This window comes from Balaenoptera musculus, chromosome 16, assembly GCF_009873245.2.
Source record: "Balaenoptera musculus isolate JJ_BM4_2016_0621 chromosome 16, mBalMus1.pri.v3, whole genome shotgun sequence".
In the NCBI taxonomy this organism is placed as follows: Eukaryota; Metazoa; Chordata; class Mammalia; order Artiodactyla; family Balaenopteridae; genus Balaenoptera; species Balaenoptera musculus.
In genome coordinates this window covers 79,032,741-79,060,574 of record NC_045800.1, presented here as the reverse complement: position 1 = coordinate 79,060,574, position 27,834 = coordinate 79,032,741, and the positions used below count along the sequence as shown (strand labels likewise).

Here is a 27,834-nt window from a genome sequence, read left to right as displayed (position 1 = left end):
CAGTGTATGTTAACGGTTAAATACAGCTATCGAAGTTGTATCCTAAAGAGTGACGCAAACTTGGAAAATGAATAGGAGAGAAAAGTCATAGGGAATCAGAATGTGAGTTCGATGGTATTGGGTGTGTAATGAATTTCTCAATTTAAATAAAAAATAATAAAACCCAAAGCTACAGAGGAGAAAGCCCAGAGCAGGGACACCAAAACATGCCTTTCAAAGGAAACGTGGTTAAAAATCAAGTAGAGACAAGTAGGAAGATAAGAACTTTGTGATCCCTAACAGAAAACAAACTATACCAGCTGTTCAAGGTAGCTTACATAACTTTATTTGTATTTCTCGCTGACGTTTTTTACAGCCAACAGGTCAAACTGGCAGTCATTATGGGCACTTGCCTGAAAAGTTGGTTATTTCTGAACATCTACCGTGCTCAGAATTGTGCTCTCTACTGCTGACATTTTCCCCAGGGTAGTATGTAACTTAGAAAACAACAACACACAAAATTGGCAGATAAGCCGCAGTGGCTTAAGTCCAAGTTAGACTCACTGGATGGGGGCTCCGGGCTGGACTCAGTCCAGCTATACTGAACCCATTTCCCCCGTCATTTTATTTACACCCAGAGGTGTGGCAAAAAAAACCCACCGGGATGCCTGCAAGTCAGCTTCTCCTTTATTGCACTGTATGTACTGTTTGGACTCCGACCCAAGGCAGACAAGGAAGCAGACCTTGAGAAATACCTGGCACCGACCCCGTTGACCCGGGCGACCAGGGAAGGTCACAGACGGCCCCTCTGGCCGCGTGGGCCCCTCTCGGCCATCGCCGGGTCGAGGCGGGGCCTGTGCGACGTCCACACCGGCCTTGGAGGCCGGGCACACGCGGGCCGAGGGAGCAGAAGGTCTCTCCTTCTCTCTTCCCCACTTCCCGGCCCCCCAACCCCGGCGGCGGGGCAGAGTCGGCCAGATCCACCCGGGAATTTTGGAAGCACACACTCTGCCCACTCCCTCTCTGCTCGTCTCGCAGCAAGCCGCTGGCGGTCCGAGTCCCCGAGGCCGTGCAGGGGGCCCAGCCGGGGAGGCGGCCAGCAGCGGACCCGCCACCAGCCCAGCGGAGCCGCGAGCGCGCCCCGCACGCAGACGCAAGGCCGACGGCGACGCCAGGGGCGCGCGAACCAGGAAATGGCGGCGGACTGACTCCTCTCGCTTCCCGTCGCCGCCCGCGCACGCCCGGCCGGGAACCCGCACAACGCGCCGCGGCCAGAGAACAGCTTCCTGCGCAGAGCGTCCGCGACGCCAGTCCCGGGGTGAGTCGGGGGGCGGTCACGGCGGTGGGCTCGCCGGCCGGGGAGGGGATGCGGTGTTTCTGGCCCCGTGTCAGAGTCAGACGGGCGGGACCGGCTCCGGTAGCCCCGTCGCGCGGGTCCTCACCGCGGAGGGTCGGGCCGGGCGGCGGGCAGTGCCCCGCGCGCTGCGCCCCGGGGACGAGCGATGGTCGGGAGTCGCGGCCCTCGGGCAGCCGGCGCTGTCCCTGTGGGGAGCCCCGCTGTCGACCACCGCCTCGCCCGGGGCTGTCTTCGCACCTGCGACCTCCCCGCCCGGGACCGAGCGCCGCCTTCGCGCAGTGGAATCCGGGGACGTTTCCTTCCCGGTGTTTTAAATGACGGGTTCTTTAAATTTAATGACAGACCTCCGTGGCCCTCCCGGGCTCTGAACATACTCTTTTGAGATGCAGAGTCATTTCCTGCAGTGTGAAACGTTAGGAGACGTTTGTCCTCCACTGTCTACTAACGATGTAAATTATGAATGTGGCTATGGCATCTCTGTATCCTTTGTTTTTGCTCTTGTTGATGCTTCCTGAGTTTGATGGAGCAAGACAGTTCTGAGGTGTTGACTAACGTGTAAGTTAATAGATGGGGTTACATTTATAAACCAAGAGGGATGCAGGGTTTTTGTTTTTCCAGCTTTATTGGGGTATATGTGACAAATAGAAATTGTATACATTTAGCGCATAAAACTTGATGTTTTGATTACACCCACTTATTTTCTTAACAGATCTTAGATCAAAAATTAGGGGGACCAAAAAAAATTAGGGGGACCAGGCTGAGTACTCTGATTAGGGTGTCACAAGCTGAAGTTCAGGTGTTATCCAGTTTGGGCTCTGTTCTCTGGGAAAGAATCAACTTACGGGATACTTTAGTTTGTTATCTAGGTTTGTTTCCTTCTTGCAGTTTCCGTGTGTGCCCACCCGCACTCCATCGAAATGCCACCAAGAATGTGTTGAATCCTTCTCAGGCTTCAAATCTCTGATTTCTTCTGCTACCGCATCTCTCTGGCTTCTTTGTTTATTAAGGGCTCATGTAATTACATTGGGCCCACCAGTTAATCCAGGACAATCGCCCTATCTTGACATCAGCTGGTGTCGATTACATTTGCAAAATCCCTCTTGTGAGCCCATCTGACATTGTTCAAAATAGAGTAATGCCTGTCAAAGGCCACTATCAAGTCTCTTTCTGACACCCAAGGACTGAAAAATTACTGAAGACAAAAAGTTACAGATTCTCAGAAAAACCACATCCTATAGAAACCCAGCAAGCCCCAACACAACTGTGGGCCAAAATAGATGTGAACCCACCCGCTCTTTCCTGCACTTTGCCCTTTGAAACCCGTTAAAAGACTCAGACCGCCACCCTTCAGGGCCGATGCCACTCTATGCGTCTGGCCCCTTTCCTCCCTTGGAAAGTGAATAAAAGCTTTCTTTTCTTCCCTTGTTAATACTTCTGTGAATTCTTTCACAACCTGCATCTGCTCACCTAACACCTCTTGCCATAACTTAACCACTCAGTTTATGTTGCATCCAGGGTTGGAGATGCAGTTTTTTCTTAATAGAGAAAAAGTAATAGATGTGATCAGTGCGTGTTGCCCTTTGGTATAATGACAGAATTGGAGGAAGTAAAATGGTAGGAAGCTTGAGTTTCGTTTCTCTTTTGGTTCTGCTTAGTCTTCAGGTCTTCCCTGGAGCTGTTATATGTAGTACTGATGGGTACTTTTACCTTTAAAGCTTTTATCTTTTATCTTTTTTTTAGCCACATGGAAATTAATATTTGAGGCATTGGATTTTTTTTTTCCTTTTGACTTGTTAATTTGGAAGAGGAAGAGCAATCCCTTCTACTAATAACAATAGATAAAACTTATAAAGCACGTACTATTCCATTGCTTTATTAATTCATTTAATCCGCAGAACAAACCTGTGAGGTGAATACTATTATTCTCATTATACAGATGAGAAAAGTTAAATGAATATCTCAGATAGCTGTACAGGAGTATTTGCTATTATTTGGTTTAGTATTTTAATAGCAAGTTTTTGTTTTTGTTTTTTTTTGGCTGCACTGCCTGGCTTGCGGGTTCCCAGTACCCCGACCAGGGACTGAACACGGGCCACAGCAGTGAAAGCCACTAGGCCACCAGGGAACTCCCAGTAATAAGTATTTTTAATAAATTTTCCAAATTAGAAGTTTTCTACTGATGTAGTTTTAAAATCAATATTTCCTGTACTCATAATCCAAAATTATTTAGTAAAGTACATTAGATAAGAATTGGAGTCAGATCTTCGTAATAGCATCCTGTTATTTGGTAAATATCAGTAAAATAATTTATGTACTTAAAAATAGTTATGAAGAAAAATGGTGCTTATTTTTCTTTCCCTCTATTTTGATTTTACACAGGTCAAGTGCCTCAGTTTCAATCTGGGAATTCTTTAAATGAAACTTGTTTAAAATCTTAGATCCTACCCAAAAGAGAGACCCCAGTCAACAATAAGGTGGAAAAGAATGATGTCCTTAAACAGTCTACAGAATGTCGTCTATAACCCGGTAAGTAATTTCTGTAAAATCACTTTTTGCCTGTGGCAGGGTTGAGAGCAAGTCCAACTGGATAGTAATTACCCACTGCTGTGGGGTAGGGGCAGAAGTAAAATTGAGTGAACATAAAGCACCTGCTATGTGGTGGGACTGCAGTGGGCCCTGACTGAAAACCAGATCCAGCCCTTGGAGCTCCACGGATGCGCAAGTTCCCTAGTCAGCCCTCCTCGGTACCCGAGGTTCTGCATCCGAGGATTCAGCCAACCACCCATCAGGTGGTGTGTGTTTATGGAAAACAATCCGAGTGTAAGTGGATTCAAGCCTGCGCAGTTCAAACCTGTGTTGTTCAAGGGTCAACTGTATAAGGCGATGAGACGTGTTATGAACGGAGAACGTGGGAGGACAGTGGAGGGAAGGCTCAGACCATCGTAAGACATAATTTTCAGGGGAAAATGGATTTCTTTGTCTACACATTTTAATTTTCTTTTTTAATTAGACCTGTTCACGAGAAGTTAATTTCTCAGCTTTTCCCTCTGCCTTTCAAATCCTGCTTGGTAGTTGAGCAGGGGAATGTCAAAAGCCAGTGGTGAGATGGAGAATGAGAAAAACTAATGGTCATGTCCCAGCCTCAGGCTGGTCCAGGAACCCCTGAATGTAATTGCTGGAAATTTCAGTGTACGTCCTGGGAAGTAACGAACTTGTTCCAGTTTCATGTGGTGTGCGAATCTTTAGAAATCTCTAGTTTCCATGTGTCTGAAGCTGAATCCTGAATTTACGTCTGAGATAGAGTTGCTGCCTTTTTTTGTTTTTGTTTTTTGTAAACCCTTTATAGGAGATTCTTGGTAAGGCTTCAAGTAAGGCTTTAAACCAGTCCTATTAGTGTAAGTGGATTCAGTTTTTTGTTATTTACTTTGTAGCTGTAGCTCTTTTTTTTCCCCTGAGGTTTACTGTCATTGTGCAGGAATGAGGCTTAGAAGAAATAGCCTTCAATTGTAGTATGTTTAAAAAGGAAGACTTGCTGAATTTGAAGTCAGCTAGACATTTAAAATAATTTCGTGCATCTTAAGAGTTAAAAACATCTCAAAGTTGTAGACTGACTTTCTGCAAAGATTTAAAAAAAAAAAAAAAAGGCTGCCTGCCAAGGGAGACCGAAGTAATGTTGGTGCAAGCCAGGAGGGATGAATGGTCGGGTTAATGCTCTTCGGCTCTGCCCTTCATCACAGACATGTCTTATTTGAATGTTATTTAGAAAATAATTTTATAGCTTAAAATGCCTGCATGTCTTGGTATTAGAGTGTAATGATGATTCCTGTAATTTCTGGGGTTAGCACCCTCGACTACAGAGTTCAAACAAAAATCAGCTGACGTATCATTTCCTGAGGACGGGGGCCTGCAGAAGTAGTGCTGCTTTCCAGCAGAAGCTGCATTCAGGGCTCCTGGTGGCCTTGTGCTGTTCTGAGGATACCGTCATGATAACTTTCCAAAGTAAATATTTTGTTGCATTCTGGTTATTTTGTTAGTGATCAGTTCAACAACAGGGGAGTGTTGATTGAGTTTCTGCTATACTCTTTATTAAGCCTTGTGAAGACACGGAACTGCCATCTTTCTGTTTTTATTTCTTAATGTTTCCAAAATTTTGGTCCACATTTATTGCCTCCTATACCGTAAAATGTTAAATTTTAGTTCGTATAACCCTGAATACTATTCATTAATATCAGTAAAAAACTTAGCTTTAGGGCAGTTTTTTATTTTGAGAGCATGAAGTACTGAATGTGTCAATGATAAAGCTGAAGCCTCTTGCAAAATGATTTTTTAAATGAAATGCATAAAGTCTTTTTGAATAATATAGTATGCTCTATTTACTTGATTATGTGATGTCAGAAGTGTAACTATTAAAAAAAAAGTGTAACTATTGAAACAATATATTCCAAATACAAAAACAAACTGGATTACTTTGAGGATGTTGAATAGCATTCACAATGGCTTTGTTTTAGTTTGGTTTGGGGCAGTTGCCAACCAGGTGAAACAGTGTTATTAAAATTAATTCAATAAAAATGACTTAAAAATATATTTTAAAAATTGTGGTAGACAAATTCTGTCCATATTAACTGTTGGAAAAGATAAATTGTATAACTGGCCTGTGTAATTTTTTCCTACGTAGTATATTTCATTGACTAGTTCAGTTGATAGAATTCCAAGACGTAAAAAAGTCCAGCTCACTTTTCTATTCCTTTTTTTTTTTTTTTTTAATTTATTTTATTTTATTTTTGGCTGCATTGGGTCTTTCTTGCTGCACGCGGGCCTTCTCCGGTTGCAGCAAGCGGGGGCTACCCTTCGTTGCAGAGCATGGGCTTCTCATTGCGGTGGCTTCTCTTGTTGCGGAGCACGGGCTCTAGGTGCATGGGCTTCAGTAGCTGTGACGCGCGGGCTCAGTAGTTGTGGCGCACGGGCTTAGTTGCTCTGTGGCATGTGGGATCTTCCTGGACCAGGGCTCGAACCCGTGTCCCCTGCATTGGCAGGCAGATTCATAACCACTGCGCCACCAGAGAAGCCCGGCTCACTTTTCTTTCCACTCAAATTGAGTGAATAATTTGGAAGACGGTATCTTCATACCAGAAATGCCCTTAGTGAAATCTCTTGTTTGGCAACTCAATATCTGCTTAAATATTTTATTATTGTTGTTTATAGAGTTAAGACGTGATTAAGTGTTAGTTGAGAAGTTATTTAGAAATTAAACTGATTGGTTGTCACTCCTAGTTAACAAACCACTTACTAACATTAATCCCACCTGGCCCTGAAAAGCTCATCGGTTCCAATTTCCTTCAGATCCTTACTTCCACACTGATCCTTTTTTCCTTAGTATTCTAAGTAGCTCCGTTTCTACCTTGCAATTTAATACAACACAAAACAATAAAATCTTTTCTTTTTAACCTCTGAAGGTCCTTCCCCCATCTTTGTTCCCTTGTTCTTCTTTTGCTGACTTCCCTTTTTTGTTCTTTTAATATTTATTTTATTTATTTTTATTTTTGGCTGTGTCAGGTCTTAGTTGCAGCACGCGGGATCTTTTGTTGCGGTGCGTGGGCTTCTCTCTAGTTGTGACGTGTGGGTTTTCTCTCTCTAGTTGTGGGGCGCAGGCTCCAGGGCGCGTGGGCCTTGTAGTTTGTGGCACTCGGGCTTAGTTGCCCCGCGGCACGTGGGATCTTATCTCCCCTACCAGGGATCGAACCCGCGTGCCCTGCCTCAGAAGCCGGATTCTTTACCACTGGACCACCAGGGAAGTCTCTGACCTCCATCTTGAGAGAGTCGATTTCTGCTGCCTTAATTTCCTCACCATGGCTCTGCCATCTGATTTTTTTTTTTCTGAATCCTAATTCTTTTTTTTTATTCTAATTTTATATTGGAGTATGGTTGATTTACAATGTTCTGTTAGTTTCAGGTATACAGCACAGTGAGTCAGTTATACATAATACATATATCTATTCTTTTTCAGATTCTTTTCCCACATAGGTTATTACAGAATATTGAGTAGAGTTCCCTGTGCTCTATAGTAGGTCCTTGCTGATTATCTATTTTATATACAATAGTGTGTATCTATTAATCCCAAGCTCCTAATTTATCCCTCCCTGCCCTCTGATTTTTTTACTCTCTTAATTTCTTTATCAATCTTGTCTTCAGTGTCTGTCTTTATTTCTCTGATGTCTTTACTGACCACCTTTTGAATATGTATACAGTCTGCATACAGTCTGCGTACAGTTCTGCCCTTTCACCCAGGGTGAATCTCCAGCCCTTTTAGATGCCCTGCCAGCCTTTGAAGACTGTGAGTTCAAAATGAAACTCCCATCTTCTTTCCCAAACCAGCTTCCATTTTGTGGTTTTCCATTTCTCTCAGTGTCCTTCCACGCTGTCAAGCCCCTAACAGTTTGAAGATAATCTGTCTTTAAAATTTTAAATTCATTGATGTCATCAAACTCAGTGGCTTTTCCTTTTTTATTATTATTTTAAAAGTATAAAGAAAATATGTGTAAATCATTTTTAAAAATTCAAGCAGTATTTAAGGGTTTCATTAAAACATGAATTTTCCTTCTACCTGGTGCTCAGTTGCCCTCCCTAAAGGCAATCATTTCCTCCCAGATTTTTGTATATCCTTCCTGAGAATATGTGTGTTGTGTGCATGCGTTGTGTGTGTCACCTTTTGTATACCCTGTTTCTTTACATGCTTATATCATACTGTATAAACTGCTATACCCTGCTTTTTTTCATTTAACACATTTTGCAGATACCAGCATATTTAGAGTTTACTCACTTTTTTTTTCATACACACACACTGTATTTTATTTTTACAAGAGATAAATAGACTGACACCAAGCATTGTAAATGGATGACCACAACAAAAGCAACAATGATTGCAATTACCAAACACGAAACATACTCATACTATGTCATAATATTGACATTCAGTCCAGTAATCCTCCACTGTAACAGCTCCTTTACTTTGCAGTGAAAATTGATTTGTATATTTTTTGCCTCTGAGTCCTTGTGGGATTTTTTTTTTTATTCAAACAGAAAGTCACAAAAATTATAATCATCCTCATCAGTTCACTCAGTCCCATGTAATTAATTTTTTTTTCATCTTGATAGTTTGTTAGCACTTTTATGAGTTCATCAGTTTTCCATTAGAGTTCTGAAAATGCTTATTCATTCACTTCAGCAGTACAGTCAGTTACCAGAAACCTGTACTTGTCAGAGTCTTTTCCATGAATTCCTTGAAGATGAAACCCTTTTACAGGAACATATTTGCAAAAGCATCACAGTACACCCAGAACTGTCTGTAAATGACAAAAGACTTAAAAATGACCATGGTTAAAGGTATGATGAAAGTTCATAATAATGCAATTGACAAGGAAATTTAACCATTTCTGAGATATACATTTTAAAGTAATAACTAGAATTATGACTTGTAACATTATACCAGAACATATAAGATTTTTAGAAATTTCATGTAATGTCTGAAACATTTATATTAACATATTTCCATACAAATAACCCAAAGAAAGTTTAGTATTAGTTGTTTTGCTTGTTTGTTTTTTTATACTGCAGGTTCTTATTAGTCATCAATTTTATGCACATCAGTGTATACATGTCAATGCCAATCGCCCAATTCAGCACACCACCATCCCCACCCCACCGTTGTTTTCCTCCCTTGGTGTCCATACATTTGTTCTCTACATCTGTGTCTCAACTTCTGCCCTGCAAACCGGCTCATCCTTACCATTTTTCTAGGTTCCACATACGTGCGTTAATATATGATATTTGTTTTTCTCCTTCTGACTTAACGTCACTCTGTATGACAGTCTCTAGATCCGTCCACGTCTCAACAAATGACTCAATTTCGTTCCTTCTTATGGCTGAGTAATATTCCATTGTATATACGTACCACAACTTCTTTATCCATTCGTCTGTCAATAGACACTTAGGTTGCTTCCATGTCCTGGCTATTGTAAATAGTGCTGCAATGAACATTGGGGTGCATGTGTCTTTTTGAATTATGGTTTTCTCTGGGTATATGCCCAGTAGTGGAATTGCTGGGTCATATGGTAATTCTATTTTTAGTTTTTTAAGGAACCTCCATACTGTTCTCCATAGTGGCTGTATCAATTTACATTCCCACCAACAGTGCAAGAGGGTTCCCTTTTCTCCACACCCTCTCCAGCATTTGTTGTTTGTAGATTTTCTGATGATGCCCATTCTAACTGGTGTGAGGTGATACCTCATTATAGTTTTGATTTGCATTTCTCTAATAATTAGTGATGTTGAGCAGCTTTTCATGTGCTTCTTGACCATCTGTATGTCTTCTTTGGAGAAATGTCTATTTAGGTCTTCTGCCCATTTTTGGATTGGGTTGTTGGTTTTTTTAATATTGAGCTACATGAGCTCTTTATATATTTTGGAGATTAATCCTTTGTCCGTTGATTCGTTTGCAAATATTTTCTCCCATTCTGAGGGTTGTCTTTTCGTCTTGTTTATGGTTTCCTTTGCTGTGCAAAAGCTTTGAAGTTTCATTAGGTCCCATTTGTTTATTTTTGTTTTTATTTCCATTACTCTAGGAGGTGGATCAAAAAAGATCTTGCTATGATTTATGTCAAAGAGTGTTCTTCCTATATTTTCCTCTAAGAGTTTTATAGTGTCCGGTCTTACATTTAGGTCTCAAATCCATTTTGCGTTTATTTTTGTGTATGGTGTTAGGGAGTGTTCTAATTTCATTCTTTTACATGTAGCTGTCCAGTTTTCCCAGCACTACTTATTGAAGAGACTGTCTTTTCTCCATTGTATATCTTTGCCTCCTTTGTCATAGATTAGTTGACCATAGGTGCGTGGGTTTATCTCTGGGCTTTCTATCTTGTTCCATTGATCTATGTTTCTGTTTTTGTGCCAGTACCATATTGTCTTGATTACTGTGGCTTTGTAGTATAGTCTGAAGTCAGGGAGTCTGATTCCTCCAGTTCCATTTTTTTCCCTCAAGACTGCTTTGGCTATTCGGGGTCTTTTGTGTCTCCATAGAAATTTTAAGATGATTTGTTCTAGTTCCGTAAAAAATGCCATTGGTAATTTGATAGGGATTGCATTGAATCTGTAGATTGCTTTGGGAAGTAGAGTCTTTTTCACAATGTTGATTCTTCCAATCTAACATCATGGTATATCTCTCCATCTATTTGTATCATCTTTAATTTCTTTCATCAGTGTCTTATAATTTTCTGCATACAGGTCTTTTGTCTCCTTAGGTAGGTTTATTCCTAGATATTTTATTCTTTTTGTTGCAATGGTAAATGGGAGTGTTTTCTTAATTTCACTTTCAGATTTTTCATCATTAGTGTATAGGAATGCCAGAAATTTCTGTGCATTAATTTTGTATCCTGCTACTTTACCAAATTCATTGATTAGCTCTAGTAGTTTTCTGGTAGCACCTTTAGGATTCTCTATGTATAGTATCATGTCGTCTGCAAACAGTGACAGCTTTACTTCTTCTTTTCCAATTTGGATTCCTTTTATTTCTTTTTCTTCTCTAATTGCTGTGGCTAAAACTTCCAAAACTATGTTGAATAATAGTGGTGAGAGTGGGCAACCTGATCTTAGTGGAAATGGTTTCAGTTTTTCATCATTGAGGACAATGTTGGCTGTGGGTTTGTCATATATGGCCTTTATTATGCTGAGGAAAGTTCCCTCTATGCCTACTTTCTGCAGGGTTTTTATCATAAATGGGTGTTGAATTTTGTCAAAAGCTTTCTCTGCATCTATTGAGATGATCATATGGTTTTTCTCCTTCAATTTGTTAATATGGTGTATCACATTGATTGATTTGCGTATATTGAAGAATCCTTGCATTCCTGGGATAAACCCCACTTGATCATGGTGTATGATCCTTTTAATGTGCTGTTGGATTCTGTTTGCTAGTATTTTGTTGAGGATTTTTGCATCTGTGTTCATCAGTGATATTGGTCTGTGGTTTTCTTTCTTTGTGACATCTTTGTCTGGTTTTGGTATCAGGGTGATGGTGGCCTTGTAGAATGAGTTTGGGAGTGTTCCTCCCTCTGCTATATTTTGGAAGAATTTGAGAAGGATAGGTGTTAGCTCTTCTCTAAATGTTTGATAGAATTCGACTGTGAAGCCATCTGGTCCTGGGCTTTTGTTTGTTGGAAGATATTTAATCACAGTCTCAATTTCAGTGCTTGTGATTGGTCTGTTCATATTTTCTGTTTCTTCCTGGTTCAGTCTTAGGAGGTTGTGCATTTCTAAGAATTTTTCCATTTCTTCCAGGTTGTTCATTTTATTGGCATAGAGTTGCTTGTAGTAATCTCTCATGATCCTTTATATTTCTGCAGTGTCAGTTGTTATTTCTCCTTTTTCATTTCTAATTCTATTGATTTGAGTCTTCTCCCTTTTTATCTTGATGAGTCTGGCTAATGGTTTATCAATTTTGTTTATCTTCTCAAAGAACCAGCTTTTAGTTTTTTTTGCTATCGTTTCCTTCATTTCTTTTTCATTTATTTCTGATCTGATCTTTATGATTTCTTTCCTTCTGCTAACTTTGGGGGTTTTTTGTTCTTCTTTCTCTAATTGCTTTAGGTGCAAGGTTAGGTTTTTTATTTGAGATGTTTCCTGTTTCTTGAGGTAGGATTGTATTGCTATAAACTTCCCTCTTAGAACTGCTTTTGCGGCATCCCATAGGTTTTGGGTTGTCGTGTCTCCATTGTCATTTGTTTCCAGGTATTTTTTGATTTCCTGTTTGATTTCTTCAGTGATCACTTGTATTAAGTAGTGTATTGTTTAGCCTCCATGTGTTTGTATTTTTTACAGATCTTTTCCTGTAATTGATATTTAGTCTCATAGCGTTGTGGTCGGAAAAGATACTTGATACGATTTCAATTTTAATAAATTTACCAAGGCTTGATTTGTGACCCAAGATATGATCTATCCTGGAGAATGTTCCATGAGCACTTGAGAAGAAAGTGTATTCTGTTGTTTTTGGATGGAATGTCCTATAAATATCAATTAAGTCCATCTTGTTTAATGTATCATTTAAAGCTTGTGTTTCCATATTTATTTTCATTTTGGATGATCTGTCCATTGGTGAAAGTGGGGTGTTAAAGTCCCCCACTATGATTGTGTTACTGTCGATTTCCCCTTTTATGGCTGTTAGTATTCGCCTTATGTATTGAGGTGCTCCTATGTTGGGTTCATAAATATTTACAATTGTTATATCTTCTTGGATCGATCCCTTGATCATTATGTAGTGTCCTTCTTTGTCTCTTGTAATAGTCTTTATTTTAAAGTCTATTTTGTCTGATATGATAATTGCTACTCCAGCTTTTTGATTTCCATTTGCATGGAATATCTTTTTCCATCCCCTCACTTTCAGTCTGTATGTGTCCCTAGGTCTGAAGTGGGTCTCTTGCAGACAGCATATATACGGGTCTTGATTTTTTATCCATTCAGTGAGTCTGTGTCTTTTCGTGGGAGTATTTAATCCATTTACATTTAAGGTAATTATCAATATGTATGTTCCTATGACCATTTTCTTAATTGTTTTGGGTTTGTTATTGTAGGTCTTTTCCTTCTCTTGTGTTTCCTGCCTAGAGAAGTTCCTTTAGCATTTGTTGTAGAGCTGGTTTGGTGGTGCTGAATTCTCTTAGCTTTTGCTTGTCTTAAAGCTTTTGATTTCTCCATTGAATCTGAATGAGATCCTTGCCGGGTAGAGTAATCTTGGTTGTAGGTTCTTCCCTTTCATCACTTTAAGTATATCATGCTACTCCCTTCTGGCTTGTAGAGTTTCTGCTGAGAAATCGGCTGTTAACCTTAATGGGAATTCCCTTGTATGTTATTTGTCGTTTTTCCCGTGCTGCTTTCAGTAATTTTTCTTTGTCTTTAATTTTTGCCAATTTGATTACTATGTGTCTCGGCGTGTTTCTCCTTGGGTTTATCCTGTATGGGACTCGCTGCACTTCCTGAACCTGGGTGGCTATTTCCTTTCCCATGTTAGGGAAGTTTTCGACTATAGTCTCTTCAAATATTTTCTCTGGTCCTTTCTCTCTCTCTTCTCCTTCTGGGACCCCTATAATGCAAATGTTGTTGCGTTTAATGTTGTCCCAGAGGTCTCTTAGGCTGTCTTCATTTCTTTTCATTCTTTTTTCTTTAGTCTGTTCCGCAGCAGTGAATTCCACTATTCTGTCTTCCAGGTCGCTTATCCATTCTTCTGCCTCAGTTATTCTGCTATTGATTCCTTCTAGTGTAGTTTTCATTTCAGTTATTGTATTGTTCATCTCTGTTTGTTTGTTCTTTAATTCTTCTAGGTCTTTGTTAAACATTTCTTGCATCTTCTCGATCTTTGCCTCCATTCTCTTTCCGAGGTCCTGGATCATCTTTACTATCATTATTCTGAATTCTTTTTCTGGGAGATTGCCTCTCTTCACTTCATTTAGTTGTTTTTCTGGGGTTTTATCTTGTTACTTCATCTGGTACATAGCCCTCTGCCTTTTCATGTTGTCTGTCTTTCTGTGAATGTGGTTTTTGTTCCACAGGCTGCAGGATTGTAGTTCTTCTTGCTTCTGCTCTCTGCCCTGTGGTGGATGAGGCTATCTAAGAGGCTTGTGCAAGTTTCCTGATGGGAGGGACTGGTGGTGGGTAGAGCTGGCTGTTGCTCTGGTGGGCAGAGCTCAGTAAAACTTTAATCCACCTGACTGTTGATGGGTGGGGCTGGGTTCCTTCCCTGTTGGTTGTTTGGCCTGAGGCAACCCAACACTGGAGCCTACCTGGGCTCTTTGGTGGGGCTAATGAGAGACTCTGGGAGGGCTCACGCCAAGGAGTACTTCCCTGAACGTCTGCTGCCAGTGTCCTTGTCCTCACGGTGAGGCACAGCCACCGCCCGCCTCTGCAGGAGACCGTCCAACACTAGCAGGTAGGTCTGGTTCAGTCTCCCCTGGGGTCACTGCTCCTTCCCCTGGGTCCCGATGCGCACACTACTTTGTGTGTGCCCTCCAAGAGTGGAGTCTCTGTTTCCCCCAGTCCTGTCGAAGTCCTGCAATCAATTCCCACTAGGCTTCGAAGTCTGATTCTCTAGGGATTCCTCCTCCAGTTGCCGGACCCCCAGGTTGGGAAGCCTGACGTGGGGCTCAGAACCTTCACTCCAGTGGGTGGACTTCTGTGGTATAAGTGTTTGCCAGTCTGTGAGTCACCCACCCAGCAGTTATGGGATTTGATTTTACTGTGATTGCGCCCCTCCTACCATCTCATTGTGACTTCTCCTTTGTCTTTGGATGTGGGGTATCTTTTTTGGGGAGTTCCAATGTCTTCCTGTCGATGATTGTCCAGCAGCTAGTTGTGATTCTGGTATTTTCACAAGAGGGAGTGAGAGCATGTCCTTCTACTCCACCATCTTGTTTCCTCCTGGAGTCCTTAATTCTTCTACTCACTTATTTTTAATGGCTGCATAATTTTTCCACTGTATGGATGTACTGTAACTTATTTAACCAGTCCCCTGTTAAAGAGCTGTTTCCTTTTATGATTGTATCCAGTGCTGTGCTGTACATCCTTTAGACGCATCTTTCTGCGCATGTGCTAGTGTTTTACAGGATAAATCTGTAGAAGTGGAATCACTGGGTCAGAGGGTATGATATCCATTTTAGTATCATTTTGGGGGCAGCGGGGGGGAATCTTCCTTATTTTTCCATGTTAAAGACATTGACAGTCCTCCCATTTTTGAAATCGACTTCCTTGATATGCCTGCCCTCTCTGATGGATCCTTCTCTCTTCTTTCTCTTCTCACCCCCTGCATCGAGGTCTCCCACACACCCTCAGTTTTGATGATTCACCAGCATAGAGTCATACCCATGGCTGTGATATATCCCAGTGAAAGGATGTAAAGCAAAATCACAAAGGGAAAAGGCACATGGGGTGAAGTCCAGGGGGAACCAGTGCAGGATTTCAAGGGTATTATGCCAGTGGAGTCACACACGATGGACTTAAATCTCCCAGCAACTAGTTGTGACAGCACGTGTGAAATGTTCTTTACCAGGGAAGCTCATTAGGGACTCACTTGCCCAGGGTTTTTATCGAGGGCTTGGTGCGTAGATAGCGTCTGCCTAGCACGTACCCAAACTCCAGACTCTAAACAGGAAAGCAGGTTTTTAGCATAAACCATAGTGTTTGCACAAACAGTTTAGGTGGGTAACCCACCCTTCTCACCTAGGGTGGTGGGTGCTCTCTCCAAATCCAAGTTCCTAGACAGCAGCCACGGGCCAGCCTTGGACGGAGGCCTTTCAAAGATAGCAGCCAGGTCTTCTGTGTTAACTCTTTATGCACACCCCCTAATCTGGCAGCCTTTGAGGCTTTGCTCCTGACTTTTCCTCTCTCTGTTTATCTAGTAGCTCTCATTTTACTTAGTAATCATCTCTACTCTGACTTCTGAGTCTTGGCCATTCACTTAATGTTGGTCCTGAGTGTTCCACTTCTTTCAGTATGTTCCCTCTTAGATGTCCTGCCGACCCTTTACACTAAAAGTATTCCAAGCTAAACTCAGCATCTTCTCTCTGAAATCTTTCTTCCCCAGTGTTACCATTGTAGGTGGTGGCCCCAGATAGACAGTTTCCTTTGAAATAGCTCGTGTTTATCTCCTGCCTCCCCTTTCCCCTCAGTGTCTGCCACCATCAGCCTGGATTATGTCCTTATCTCCTTGTGCCAGGCTTACTGGAAGGAGTCAGTCTCACAGATAATCCCCTGCCCTCCAGTGAATTTTACCCCCACTGGATTGTTGTTCCCAAACCCCACTTTCCTTATGTCCTTCCAAAATCTGACCTTAACTCTGTCTGTCTTTAATTGCTCCCTTACTATTTACTGGCTCCCAGATACGTTTTGTCTTTTCCTGCCTCTCTGCTTTTGTAAACGGACATTTCTGCCTGAACTGGCTTCCTTCTCCTCTCTGCCTAACCATATTCTTCCCAGCTCAAATCATACCTCCTTCATAAACTTTGGCCACCTCATTTAGAATTCTTTATACATTTTTCTGAAGCATTTATTCAACACTTACTTACTGCCCCATTTTTATGGATGTTGACTTGGTCAGAGTTTGTGGTTGTAAACACGGAAGCCAACCCCTAATTTAAGCAGAAAAGGAATTTATTAAGTGATATCTATCAGCAGGCAGGACTGAAGAACCAGGCTTGTCAACTACAGCATCACAGACAACAGCCAAAATCAGGCTGCAGGGCTGTTCTCACTAAGAGACGTCTGTCACCACCACTGAACAAATGTGGTACTTCTTGCACTGGCGACACCACTGGTGCCACTGCTGCCTCTGACCCTAGATGTAGCTGCTGCCCCCTGGCCAGAGCGAATACTGCATGATTCTAGCTGCTGCTTGTCACGAGTTCTGACTCAGAGTCTGAGCTGGGGGTACCGATGGACAGATTTTCATCGTATGCTCTCGCCACAGTTCAGATGAGGTCTCATGTTTATAAGGCAGAGGATTTTCCAGCTGTGGAAGGAGATTCCAATTTGAACCGCTAAACAGTATCACATTGCCACTCTAATCATCTTTCCATAGGTATCTGACTTCTTCCCAACTGTATCAGCTCCTCCCAGATGGACGGGACTCATATTTCTTTCCAGCTGCAGGCTACCGTAACATGACCCTGGTGTAGAGCAGACATTTAATGAATGACAAAAAAAAGGCAAAGCAATATGAATCAGCTAGGATGTTTGGGCAGGTAACACCAAACCTAACTAGGGCTTAAGCTTATGGTATTGTCTCTAGTGTGTTCATATCTGTATTTTATTGTTTTACATCAATTATTTTTGAAACATCAAAGCCTCAGCTTGGAGTTGCCTAGAAAACCACCCTTCTCCCTTTCCTTAGGAGCAATGTTTGTGAGTAAGTGAGTGGGCTGTCGGGCATTTGTTTCCTTCACATGGTCCAAAAAAGTTGAGTATTGTTGATAGAAGTTAGGGTACTTTCCTAAGTAGACAGCGTTAATATGGACAACTGAAACAGCAGTTGGCCCACGCTTGCAGTGCAGTTGTTTCTCAGACTGGAACAACTCATTAACAGTTGTAACAATCTGTTAGCAGTGATGGGAGTAGATGGTTGGTCTCAAAAAGCTCTTTCCACTTTGCTGTATAGCAGAGATGGGCACAGCATTGTAAATCAACTATACTTCAATTAAAAAAAAAAACTCTCACCCTAAAATTAAATATATAATAAAAAAAAATCTGTGGTTATAAACATTATAAGTACTTATTATATAAATCTGGAAAATATACAACTATATGAAGAAGAAAATTAAAATGTCATCCCTCAAGAAAAGTGTTGTAACATTTTTGGCTTATTTCTTTACAGTGTTTTCTTTTTCCCTTTTAATGTTTATTATTAACTTGGTTAAGACCATACTGTATGGAGTTTTGTAGGCCACTTTCTCACCGATAATTGTATCACTGACATTTTTGTGTTATTAAATAATCTGCATAAATACAAGTTGAACATAGAAAAAAATCTGAAGTTACAAAAACTGTTCTCATTTTATTAAGAGATTTACAGAATGGAACGTGCAGGTATTTATTCTTGGGCTGTGGCCAAGAGGAGTAATTGCTTCCACATTCTCTATACACAAAAACCATCCACTCTGATGTGCAGCTGTGGCCGTGCTCTATACATGTTATGTTTTTCGTTTTCTGGTCTGATAAGCTCTGTTCATCCCCCCCGTGCTGCCCTCAGCAGTTGCCGTGACACCAGATGACAACTGGATTCGGTGATTTCTTGTCGTATTGCTTAAGGCAGCAACACTCCATTCAGCAGCCGCTTAGTTGCCGCTCCTCTGCACATGTGAGGCCTACATGTGAGGCCTGCCAGAGCCCAGTTTCCGGGCTGGTGAGAGCTCATTCATTCACCAAGTGATTATTGATCATCTCTTGACCTCTGTCCTGGGGGTGTAAAGGTGATGACCCAGTCCTGCCCCATGCAGCTCATAGTGTAGGCAGGCATATGTTTGCAAATGAACAGAGTACAGAGTGCCGTGATGACCCTCAGAGGGCGGCTCACTCAGTTGGCCCAGGGAGTCTGAGAAAGGCTCCACAGAGGAGATTTTGCTTGAGCTGAGATGTTCAGCCGATGAGCCACTGATTTACAACTACTTTTATACGACCTCTCTTGTTTTCTTTCTTTCTTCCTGACAGTCAGAGCTACCTTGGATCAATTTTAGCATAGATGTAACGCGGGTGGGCTTGGCGTAAGGCATGCTGGTGTCTGGCCTGCTTGGCGCGGTCAGAGGCTCCCAGGGGGAAGAGGGAGGTGGTCGTGGTGCAGGAGATGCATCCACGTAGCCAGTGGCCCGGGAGGATGGCGGAGCACCCGGGGGAGGGGAGTGACAAGATCTGATCATGTCAGGCCCCGGACAGAGAGGCTGGCTTCCAGGTGAGAAGCGGGGAGGGGGAGACCCGAATCCTGTGTGGGACCACCAGTCGGGGCCCAGGCCTGCACCCTGGACCGGGCGGGCTATGGAGATGCTGTGTCTTGAGAGATCCACAGGCGCCCACAGCGCATCCTTCAGACCATGCAGTTCTCTGGTTCCTGGCAGTGCCCTGTGGGGTGCAGCCTGGAAGCCCAGGGGGGAAGGCGCGGCACGCAATCCCAGTTGCGGCAGAGTGGCTGAATTTGGGGCGCCTCTGCAGGCAGTGAGTGCTTGTCATTTTCTCTGTCAGCACCGGCCTAGGGCCTGGCCTCTTCTGGATCCTGCTGTTGGGATCAGTGGAACTTTAGGAAAGACCGAGGGGTGGGGCGTGGCATTTCACAGAACCCCCAGCCACATAAAAAGTACTGTGAAGAATATGTCTTTTCCTAAAGAACTCGGAGTGGTGTGCGGGTGTTGCGAGTCTCCTAGCCATGTTGTTCCGGTGTAGCTGTTTGAATGGTGAGGAGGACCTGGAAAATGCTAGGGTCTGAGCAGACTTGTGTGCAGCCTTTTTTTTTTTTTAATTAATTTTTATTGGAGTATAGTTGCTTTACAATGTTGTGTTAGTTTCTGCTCTACAGCAAAGTGAATCAGTTATACATACACATATATCCCCTCTTTTTTGGATTTTCTTCCCATTTAGGTCACCACAGAGCACTGAGTAGAATTCCCTGTGCTATACAGTAGGTTCTCATTAGTTATCTATTTTATACATAGTAGCGTATATGTGTCAATTCCCTTGTCCCAATTCATCCCACCCCTGCTTTCCCCCTGGTATCCATATGTCTGTTCTCTACGTCTGTGTCTCTATTTCTGCTTTGCAAATGAGTTCATCTGTATCGTTTTTCTAGATTCCACATATAAGCGATACTATACAACATTTGTTTTTCTCTTTCTGACTTACTTCACTCTGTATGACAGTCTCTAGGTCTAGCCACGTCTCTGCAAATGGCACAGTTTTGTTCCTTTTTATGGCTGAGTAATATTTATGTGCAGCCTTTAAGAATGTAGTCTTTTGATTCTGTAAATGAACATTTGTTAAAATTATTTTTTTCCTAGATAATCCCCTATGTTGGGACCATTTCTGAGCAGTTGGAGCCTGGAACTTTGATTGTACTACGTGGGCATGTTCCTAGTGACTCAGACAGGTAAAGTCATTCTGTTAGATGAGAAAAGAACAAGAATAAACTCGTTGTGATTGTGGGACAACAAAAAATCATGAGGGAGAGACCATTTTGGATACTCGGAGGCCTGATTTTGCTTTTATAGCAGCCCTGGCCACGGTGCTGAGGAAATTGGAATGAAAAACTGAAATACAGGTTATTTGGATTTTTTGTTGCTATAAGTCAGATTTTAGTATAAAGAATTAGAGATACGGTTAATGAAGGGAATTGTGGTCAGATGACAGGGACACAGTCTAGTTACAGTGTAACATTTTCACACCATCTCTTAAGACCTGTTCTGGGTGGTTTTATCTAATGCTTGCTTTGGGTAAAGTCTGGACGAGGCTCTATCAGCTAGAGTTGGGCTCGGCTCTATGTGGTGGATGCCTGAACAACAGTGGTTTAAATAAGATGTGAACGTGACATCTAAAGGGGACAGTCCAGAGGGCTGAAGGCCGCACACCAGCAAGCTGTTGGAGTGGGTCTCTTCACGCTCTCACCCTGCCATCGCAGGGTGAGGTCCTCTTTCTCATGGTTCCTGGAAGCTAGGACTCTGGTCCTCACGTTGTGTTTGGGTAGCTGCATGGGACCATGTGCTATTTGGGGGGAAGGGGTGGGGGGTGGACAGAAGGCAGATGCCAACTGACTTTTGGGACCGTTTCCAGGAGTTTTCCTTGCACACTTCACTTCTACCGCATCGGCAGAGCTTGGGGCACCTGGGCGAACCCACCTGCGGGGAGACTGCGCAATGTGGGTGCTTGTGGTGGACCACCCCCAAAAGCATGCGAGTGAACAGAGGATCCGTCAGCTGTCACTCGGCCTGGGTTTCTGCGCTGCCAGGCCTGCGAGGCCGCCTTCCTTCCTGAGTCCTCACGCGGCCTGTGTTCCCCTCCTCAGGTTCCAGGTGGACTTACAGTGTGGCAGCAGCGTGAAACCTCGAGCGGACGTGGCCTTTCATTTCAACCCACGGTTCAGAAGGGCCAACTGCATTGTTTGCAACACTTTGAAAAATGAGAAGTGGGGCTGGGAAGAGATCACCTATGACATGCCTTTCAAGAAAGAAAAATCTTTTGAGATCGTGATCATGGTGCTGAAAGACAAATTCCAGGCAGGTTTTGGAGAACAGGGGTTAGATCCTCATTTGTGAGAATAAGCACGAGGGAAGCTTTTCACGAGTGAACTCACCCTTGCGTGTCCTAAATCCAGAAGAAGAGTTTACCTTTATCATGTTCCTCCAGAGGAGGGCCCGGCGGGGACCTTGCTGTGAGGCGGGCACAGCCAGCGTCCCTGCCGGGGTCGCCGTGCCGGCGGAGGGCGAGGCCAGCGCAGCCGGCTTTCTGTTAGATCGTTGCTCCTCGCGGGGCTGAGCTTCCTTCTGACCTGGCACAGCCTTACACTCAGGATGGGAAAGTAAACCCCGGGCAGCAGGACCCGCAGGGTGGGGGAGTCTGAACTGACAGACAGATGGGATCCTGGCGTAGGAGTCGGGGTTTGTAAAGTTGCGTCCTGCCGCGGCCTAGTCCTGTAGGATCTTGGGATTCTAAACCCAGAGGAGCTTGCAGCAACCCCGCTGCGTGTCGTCAGTGCTCCCTCGGGTGTGTGTGGTCCGGGGGGGCGCCTCCACCCCCTGGCCCGTGAGCCTGCGGGGGACTTGACGGCTCAGGTGGAGACCCCCCACCCGAGGTGCAGACCCCTCCGACCCTCAGAGCCCGCTCCCACCAGCGCTTCTCCCCTAATCTCCTCTCTCCCCTCATCCCTCCTCTGGCCGTTGGAGTACTTGGGTCTGTATTGTTCTTTTTAATGCTTGTCCGTGCTGTAGAGCTTTGGTTTTTTCCTGTGTTTCTTTTGCCTGCCAATGGGATTTTCAGCTCCCTGAGATCAGACACTGTACTGTGTTCGGCGTGTCTTCCCGACACTCCTACAAGTACTGACATCTGGCGGGAGAGGGAGGAACCCGCTAAAATGCATTTATTAACTGTTTTATTCGGGGTGGGGGGGCCTGTCTTCTGTGTTTGTCCAGGTGGCTGTCAATGGAAAACATACCCTGATCTACGCCCACAGGATCAGCCTAGAGAAGATCGACACCCTGGGCATTTATGGCAAAGTGATCATTCACTCCGTGGGTTTCAGCTTCAGCTCGGTCAGTGCCCTTCCACAGGGGGCGGCGGGGGGTCTTTGGTGATGTTTTCTTGAAAACTGTGTAAATATGTCCCTCGCTAATGTGTTAATGTCTTGGAAGTAAATCTTTCAGACTAGTAGGATGCTAGTCATTGCCCAGGGCTTGTCTGTAGGATCTCAAACCTAGCATGGTCCCAACAAAAACCCAAAACAGTAACAACACAACAAACAGCCTTTACAGCTGGAGAGGGGCTGTTTCCTTGACGCAGGAGCACAGTGGAGCAGTTCGCTAGGATCGTTTCTAGAAGTGGGACGTCAAAGGATACCTGCATTTTAAGTTAGGATTGAAATTGCTAACCTGCCCTCCAAAGAGAGTAAAACAAAGTAGTCTCAAGATTTGTATTCATTTGCTCACATTCTTCTTGACATTAGTTCTGATTTTAACATTTGCCAGCTTGAGAGAGGGGAGAAGGAAGCTAATGTCATGCATTTTTGGATCATAATTTTCTATCATATTTTCATGTTTAATACCATTTATAATTTTTTTTGGTATGTCAAGCAGGTTATATTTAGAATTCTGACGGATGTTAAATATTAATCTGAACTTTTCTTCAGGATTTAAGAAGTAGCCAAGCATCTACTCTGGAATGGACAGAGATAAGTGAAGAAAATGTAAATATTAAATCTCTTAATGAACCACCAGTTTAAAAATGTTTTTTTAGTTGCCATGTAAATTAGGTGGCAGGCAGGCTGAGTTTTAAAAAAACTATGTTTTTAATATGAAAACTTATGTTTTTAGTAATTAATAGGCTGGGAGTAATCGTTTGAAAATTGAGGCATATACGTCAGGGTGCCACGTGCTGTAAGTTTTGCTGTTTAGACTCTCAGTGGATCTGACCACTACCCACCAATCTTCTGTACAAAGAACTCTCTGAACTGCTGAATAGGGCTGTCAGGAGGTGTTTATAAATAGTGAGCAAAGCCAGTGCATCGGCGAACGAACTTCCACGTGTATCTTCTCCCCCTGTGGAAACAACTGCGGTTCAGACATTTTTTGCTGTTATTAGTGTGGAGAAAGTGAGGCCTTACTGATCTCAGCACGTTCCTAGACAGACTAGAATCTCAGCATTTGGGGAGCACCCTGGGAAGAACAAGGAAAATGTGTTTGAAGCCCACATGTGGCGTTTGGGAAATGCTCAGCTTGTGGTGGAGGTTATAGGGTTCAGATGAACAGGACAGGCAGTCTGTTCCCAGCCTGAGTGGCACTCTGCAGCTCCAAAGCACTCGGTCAGAAAGCACTGGCCACCTGCGTGTCCCCCCGGAGTGGAGCAGGCACTGCCGGCCCGGCTCTGGGTGGTACAGCCAGTAAGACCCAACTGCTCATGTTATAAAATGTATTTCTTCCCCGTCAGACGTCTGTATTTTTTCTTTCTCTTCCAATAGGTACAAAAGTCTGGCGTGTCACAGTTTGTAAGTATTTTTGCTATAACGTGTGGAACCTTTTATAAGATTGCCCAGGAAATGAATAGTTGAAGCCTTGGAAGACAGCTTCATTCATTCCATACCTTATTGCAGAACTGTTTCCCTACAGCCTAGTAATAGAGGAGACATTTCTAAAATCGTCCCCAGAACTGTCTACACCAAGAGCAAAGGTTCGCCGGCCAATCACACTTTGACTTGCGCCAAAATACTACCTACCGACTGTTTGTCAAAGGTTTGAAGAGCCAAAATTTTCTTAATTCTGTCTAACAAGTTAAGTGTTAGTTAGCTGGTATGTGTAACCTCTACCCTCAGTACAAGCCCAAAGCAGCCACTCTGCGTTTGCATTGGTGTCCTGGACGGCTGTCAGTCAACTGGACATCAGGTCCCTGAGCCATTAGTGTGTGTTTCTGTAACTCCCCCTACCTCAGCCGCTTCCCCTCCAGGCTGAAGGCAGCGCACGCTTCAGGCCAGCCGAGGTGACTTTCTCAGAGGGCATTTCACTCAGGCAGAGGATGTCAGGTCCCTCCCCACATCCATTCATTTCACTGTCTGAAACATGGAGTGTTTGCTGTGAGCCAGGGACCCACCTGGGACCAAGGCAGACTTGGTCTGTCCCTTCATGGGGTTCATGGCCTTTAAACATTTCCCAGTGTCTTTCGGCAGTTTTCCCTCAAGATCCCTTTTTGCAGGCTTCCTGATGCTAACTGGGGTTTCTTTGCAGACTCTGCCGTTCGTGGCGAGGTTGAACTCCTCAATGGGCCCTGGACGGACTGTCGTCATAAAAGGAGAAGTAAATACAAACGCCAAAGGGTCAGTATCAGTAAGTGGCCGTAATAATGCAGCTGCTGCTGCGTGTGTCTCTTACAGCTGTAACCCTGTCAACAATCTTGTGAGATGTAAGTCGGGCTAATGTCATAAGCTTCATTTGAAAAGTGAAACTCTGAAAGCCAGAGGAAGTTGGACTGCTGACAACTAGTAGTTGGCGGCACCTAGGCTTTTTGTGGCCAGGCAGGAGGGTGGCATTTTTGTCCACGAGGCCCACCCTTGTAGAACTGCAGGGCAGCTCTGCGAGAGCAGATCACTTTTATTAGGGCTCGTTCCTCTTGCCATGGGTCTTATAAGATTCCTGCTTTTAGAACCTTTTCCAGAGGTGTTCAGAGTTCTGAAAGCTTGAAATGAGAGCTATTTTCTAGCAAGTAGTACACTTTGAAGAAGAACAGTGCACTTGTAAATGCTGAAAGACTTCCTGCTTGGAAGGACCCTATTGCAGCAGACGTGATCCTTTGGGTCACTTGCTCTCACCCTTTAATTTCTTCCCGTAGCCTTAAACGTGGATTTTAAAGTTCTTCATATTTTTATTTTGCAAATAACATACTTACACCAACGGTATGCTGACTCGGAATTTTAAATTCCACCTTCATCGGCATTCCTGGGTCCTTGTGTGTACATGTTTTGTGTAATCAGAGTTTAATTCTGATTGTTAAAATTGCAGAAACTGGACTCCTCTCTTTTACTTGGCTAATTAGTTGTTTTAAATTCTCTCAAAAGCTTTGCTGTTGATCTACTATCAGGAAAATCCAAGGATATTGCTCTCCACCTGAACCCACGCCTGAATGTTAAAGCATTTGTAAGAAATTCTTTTCTTCAGCAGTCCTGGGGAGAAGAAGAGAGAAATATTACCTGTTTCCCTTTTAGTCCTGGGATGTACTTTGAGGTGAGATAATTATCTTTTTTGAAAATGGGACAGGAAAAAGAATCCTGCGGGCAGGGGTAAGATGTAAGATAAATGGTCCATTTAAATTGAGTCCAACTTAATATGTGGAGATTGTGTGTGGTTTTTGTTTATTTGGAGATTGTATTTTGAATGCCGTCTTTTATAACGCAGATAATCAGCATAAACGGCCAAGCCAGTCGAGTGCCACGTTATTTGCATTGGAATTATCTGACATTTGTTTTCATGATGACAATTTCTGTGTAGCCCCATATTAGTTAATAGGAATTTTAACAGGAACTTTGTCTCAGGGCGGGAGTAGCGCGTTTAATCCTAAGTGAACGTGAGGACGTAGGAGCCACGAGACTGGCGGCACTATCCGTCGTCCCGGTGACACACAGCTTAGGTGGCAGTACTCTCTTCCAGGCAGTCCTGTTTGTATATATTCAAAGACAGACACATTTAGACCATCGGGACTTGAAGGCATGTAGTCCTGAGCCCCCAGAGATGCGAACATTCTAACACAGCTTCTCCCCAGATGTGCTTCTGGGTAGTCTCGCCACGTGGGTGCTGCGTGGTTGGCTGGGTGCCCTCACCAGCTTCCGTGACTCACTGCTCACGTGGTCATTTAGGGTCACTGATTTCGGTCATGCTTCTCCAGCATTTTAAACTGTCACATGCTCTGGACCGTCGGAGCTCACAAGACTCCTCAGAGTTGTTAAAAGCGTGAACATCAGGCTGACCGGAAGGTGGTGATTTGGCACTAATATTTATTCGTAAGTTCCCGTCTAATGCAGCGCCCTGGTGTGGGGAGTGACAGACAGGAGTGAGCTCATCACGGGTTCCCTGGGAGTGGTGGGTACTCGTTTGGAATTCAGAAGGAGGTGGGGGGGAAGGTAATCTGGGTTTTCCGGATTTCGGGGATGGTACGGGCAAGTCGCTGGAGGTGGGAAGGGCGGCACAGGGCTTGCTGACTAGGCGGCCGTCAGGCTGTGAAGGGTGGCGTGGGTTCACTGGAGGCAGAGGCGGCCGCTCCAGCAGGAAGCTGATCCTTGTGGTTGGTGGCTGGAAACTCGTGACCTGGTTTTTGACCTATTTGAGCCCCAAGTTTGGGACTACTGTATTAAAATAAAAGAGGACAATAATACATTCTTTTAAAAAATCTTTTCCTTTTGTTAGTTTTCTACTTCAGGAAGAAGAGTAGCTGTCCTCATGTTGGATCATTGTTGTCAGGTTTTTTGTAGTGATAGCTTTTTTCCAATAGCTTTAAACTCCTGCCTTTTTAATAGGCTTTCATTGAGATTCTCACATCTTTCCATTAAAGCCATTGTTTTGCTTTTAAACAGTATCTTCTGTTCCGTGGCATTTCAGATTCACCTATTAGTTCCAGCTGTAATCATTTAAAAAATATCTTTCGGTTTTATAACTTCATCTGTGAGCTCTTTATCAAATTCATGTTCTTAGGAGCTGTTCAGGTGGTTGAGGGATCTTGGTGTTCCATGTTTGCATGTATGTACTTTTCTTTTCTCTTTGTTTTGCAACAGTGTGTCCACTAGGCTGCCTGCCATTTCTCTTCCATTTGTAACAGAACGTGCTGGCGCTGCACTTGCTCTGACTTAGTCTAGAGAACTCTTCTCCCGCTGCCTCCATCTAATGCCAGTTTGTGTTCCCTTCTGAGCATGAGGCTGTGTGTTTCGTGTTCTCTTGAGATTTTGTTAAATGTCCATCACCAAGGTCCCTTCCACCTGGTTGAAACTGGGATTTCCACCATCGTTGTGGGCATATAATCCCCAGTTACGGCTATTTTCCCCAGTTCTCTGTATAGCCCTGCCGCCTTCATCTGTGTCAGTTATTGCTGTTCTCCATGGAACTTCCCCCTCTTCCTAATCTCCCCCAGCAGCCATTTCCACTAGTCCTAGCAAAAGAAAAAAGACACTCAGTTGGCTGCTTTGCAGATCCAGATTTTGTGCCTCAGTCTGGCCTCCGGGGAGAGCACAGTGTGGGTTCACCCAACTGGCCCGTGCAGTGTGGGTGGGAAACATGGTAGTCAGTGGCCAGACTGGCACGGGGAACGTGGTAGCAGAAGTAAGAGGTTTAGGTGTACGAGCGACTTCAAAGGATAGCAGTTAACTCTGAAGGGCTTAACACCAGTGAGGACTCTGAACCGTATCTCTGCCAAAACTCATAGGTTCATAGAACACTGAGCTTTGAAGAGCTTTGGAGAAACAGGCAGGATGTGCTGAGCTGGGTGGGAATCAGGGTCACCAAGCAGCTGTGCAATCCCTAGCGAGGGCCCTAAACTTCTGAGATTTCACATTGTCCGAGTTGCCCAAGACCCTCGAGTTTGAGGCAGCGAAGTGAGGATCCAAGCCCCTTGGTTCCCAGCCTGTGACTGGGAACCAGCTCTTCTGTGAACGAGTGTCACGGTCAGCCATTTTCTCCTTCCCAAGTGTCGGCGAGGAGGGCGGCTTGCCGCTTACCCAGGAGCACGGGGCAGGAGAGGGCGCGTGCCGAGGA

The 27,834-nt window shown here is 43.8% G+C and overlaps 2 protein-coding genes across 5 annotated transcripts in view; one reads left to right on the top strand and one right to left on the bottom strand.

Annotated features, from left to right (window-relative positions):
* The first annotated feature begins 1,143 nt into the window (after nucleotides 1-1,143).
* Nucleotides 1,144-27,834, top strand: part of LGALS8 (galectin 8) — a 29,107-nt gene continuing 2,416 nt past the window's right edge. Inside the window, exons 1-10 of one of the 4 annotated variants that reach the window (XM_036829118.1) lie at nucleotides 1,174-1,297; nucleotides 3,716-3,862; nucleotides 19,903-19,991; nucleotides 20,904-21,114; nucleotides 22,027-22,146; nucleotides 22,740-22,796; nucleotides 23,568-23,594; nucleotides 23,716-23,838; nucleotides 24,328-24,416; nucleotides 25,155-25,320. In XM_036829118.1, coding sequence (XP_036685013.1) covers nucleotides 3,821-3,862; nucleotides 19,903-19,991; nucleotides 20,904-21,114; nucleotides 22,027-22,146; nucleotides 22,740-22,796; nucleotides 23,568-23,594; nucleotides 23,716-23,838; nucleotides 24,328-24,416; nucleotides 25,155-25,320 — 924 coding nt within the window. In that variant the 5' untranslated portion in view covers nucleotides 1,174-1,297; nucleotides 3,716-3,820. Of the gene's footprint in view, nucleotides 1,298-3,715; nucleotides 3,863-19,902; nucleotides 19,992-20,903; nucleotides 21,115-22,026; nucleotides 22,147-22,739; nucleotides 22,797-23,567; nucleotides 23,595-23,715; nucleotides 23,839-24,327; nucleotides 24,417-25,154; nucleotides 25,321-27,834 lie in introns of all 4 variants that reach the window. The other 3 variants (XM_036829120.1, XM_036829119.1, XM_036829122.1) reach the window with 3 other exon arrangements.
* The window catches only part of HEATR1 (HEAT repeat containing 1), a 64,519-nt gene continuing 51,400 nt past the window's right edge, over nucleotides 14,716-27,834 (bottom strand). The window contains exon 46 of the mRNA XM_036829116.1: nucleotides 14,716-17,031. The gene's annotated coding sequence lies outside the window, so the exon portion shown is untranslated. The remainder of the gene's footprint in view (nucleotides 17,032-27,834) is intronic.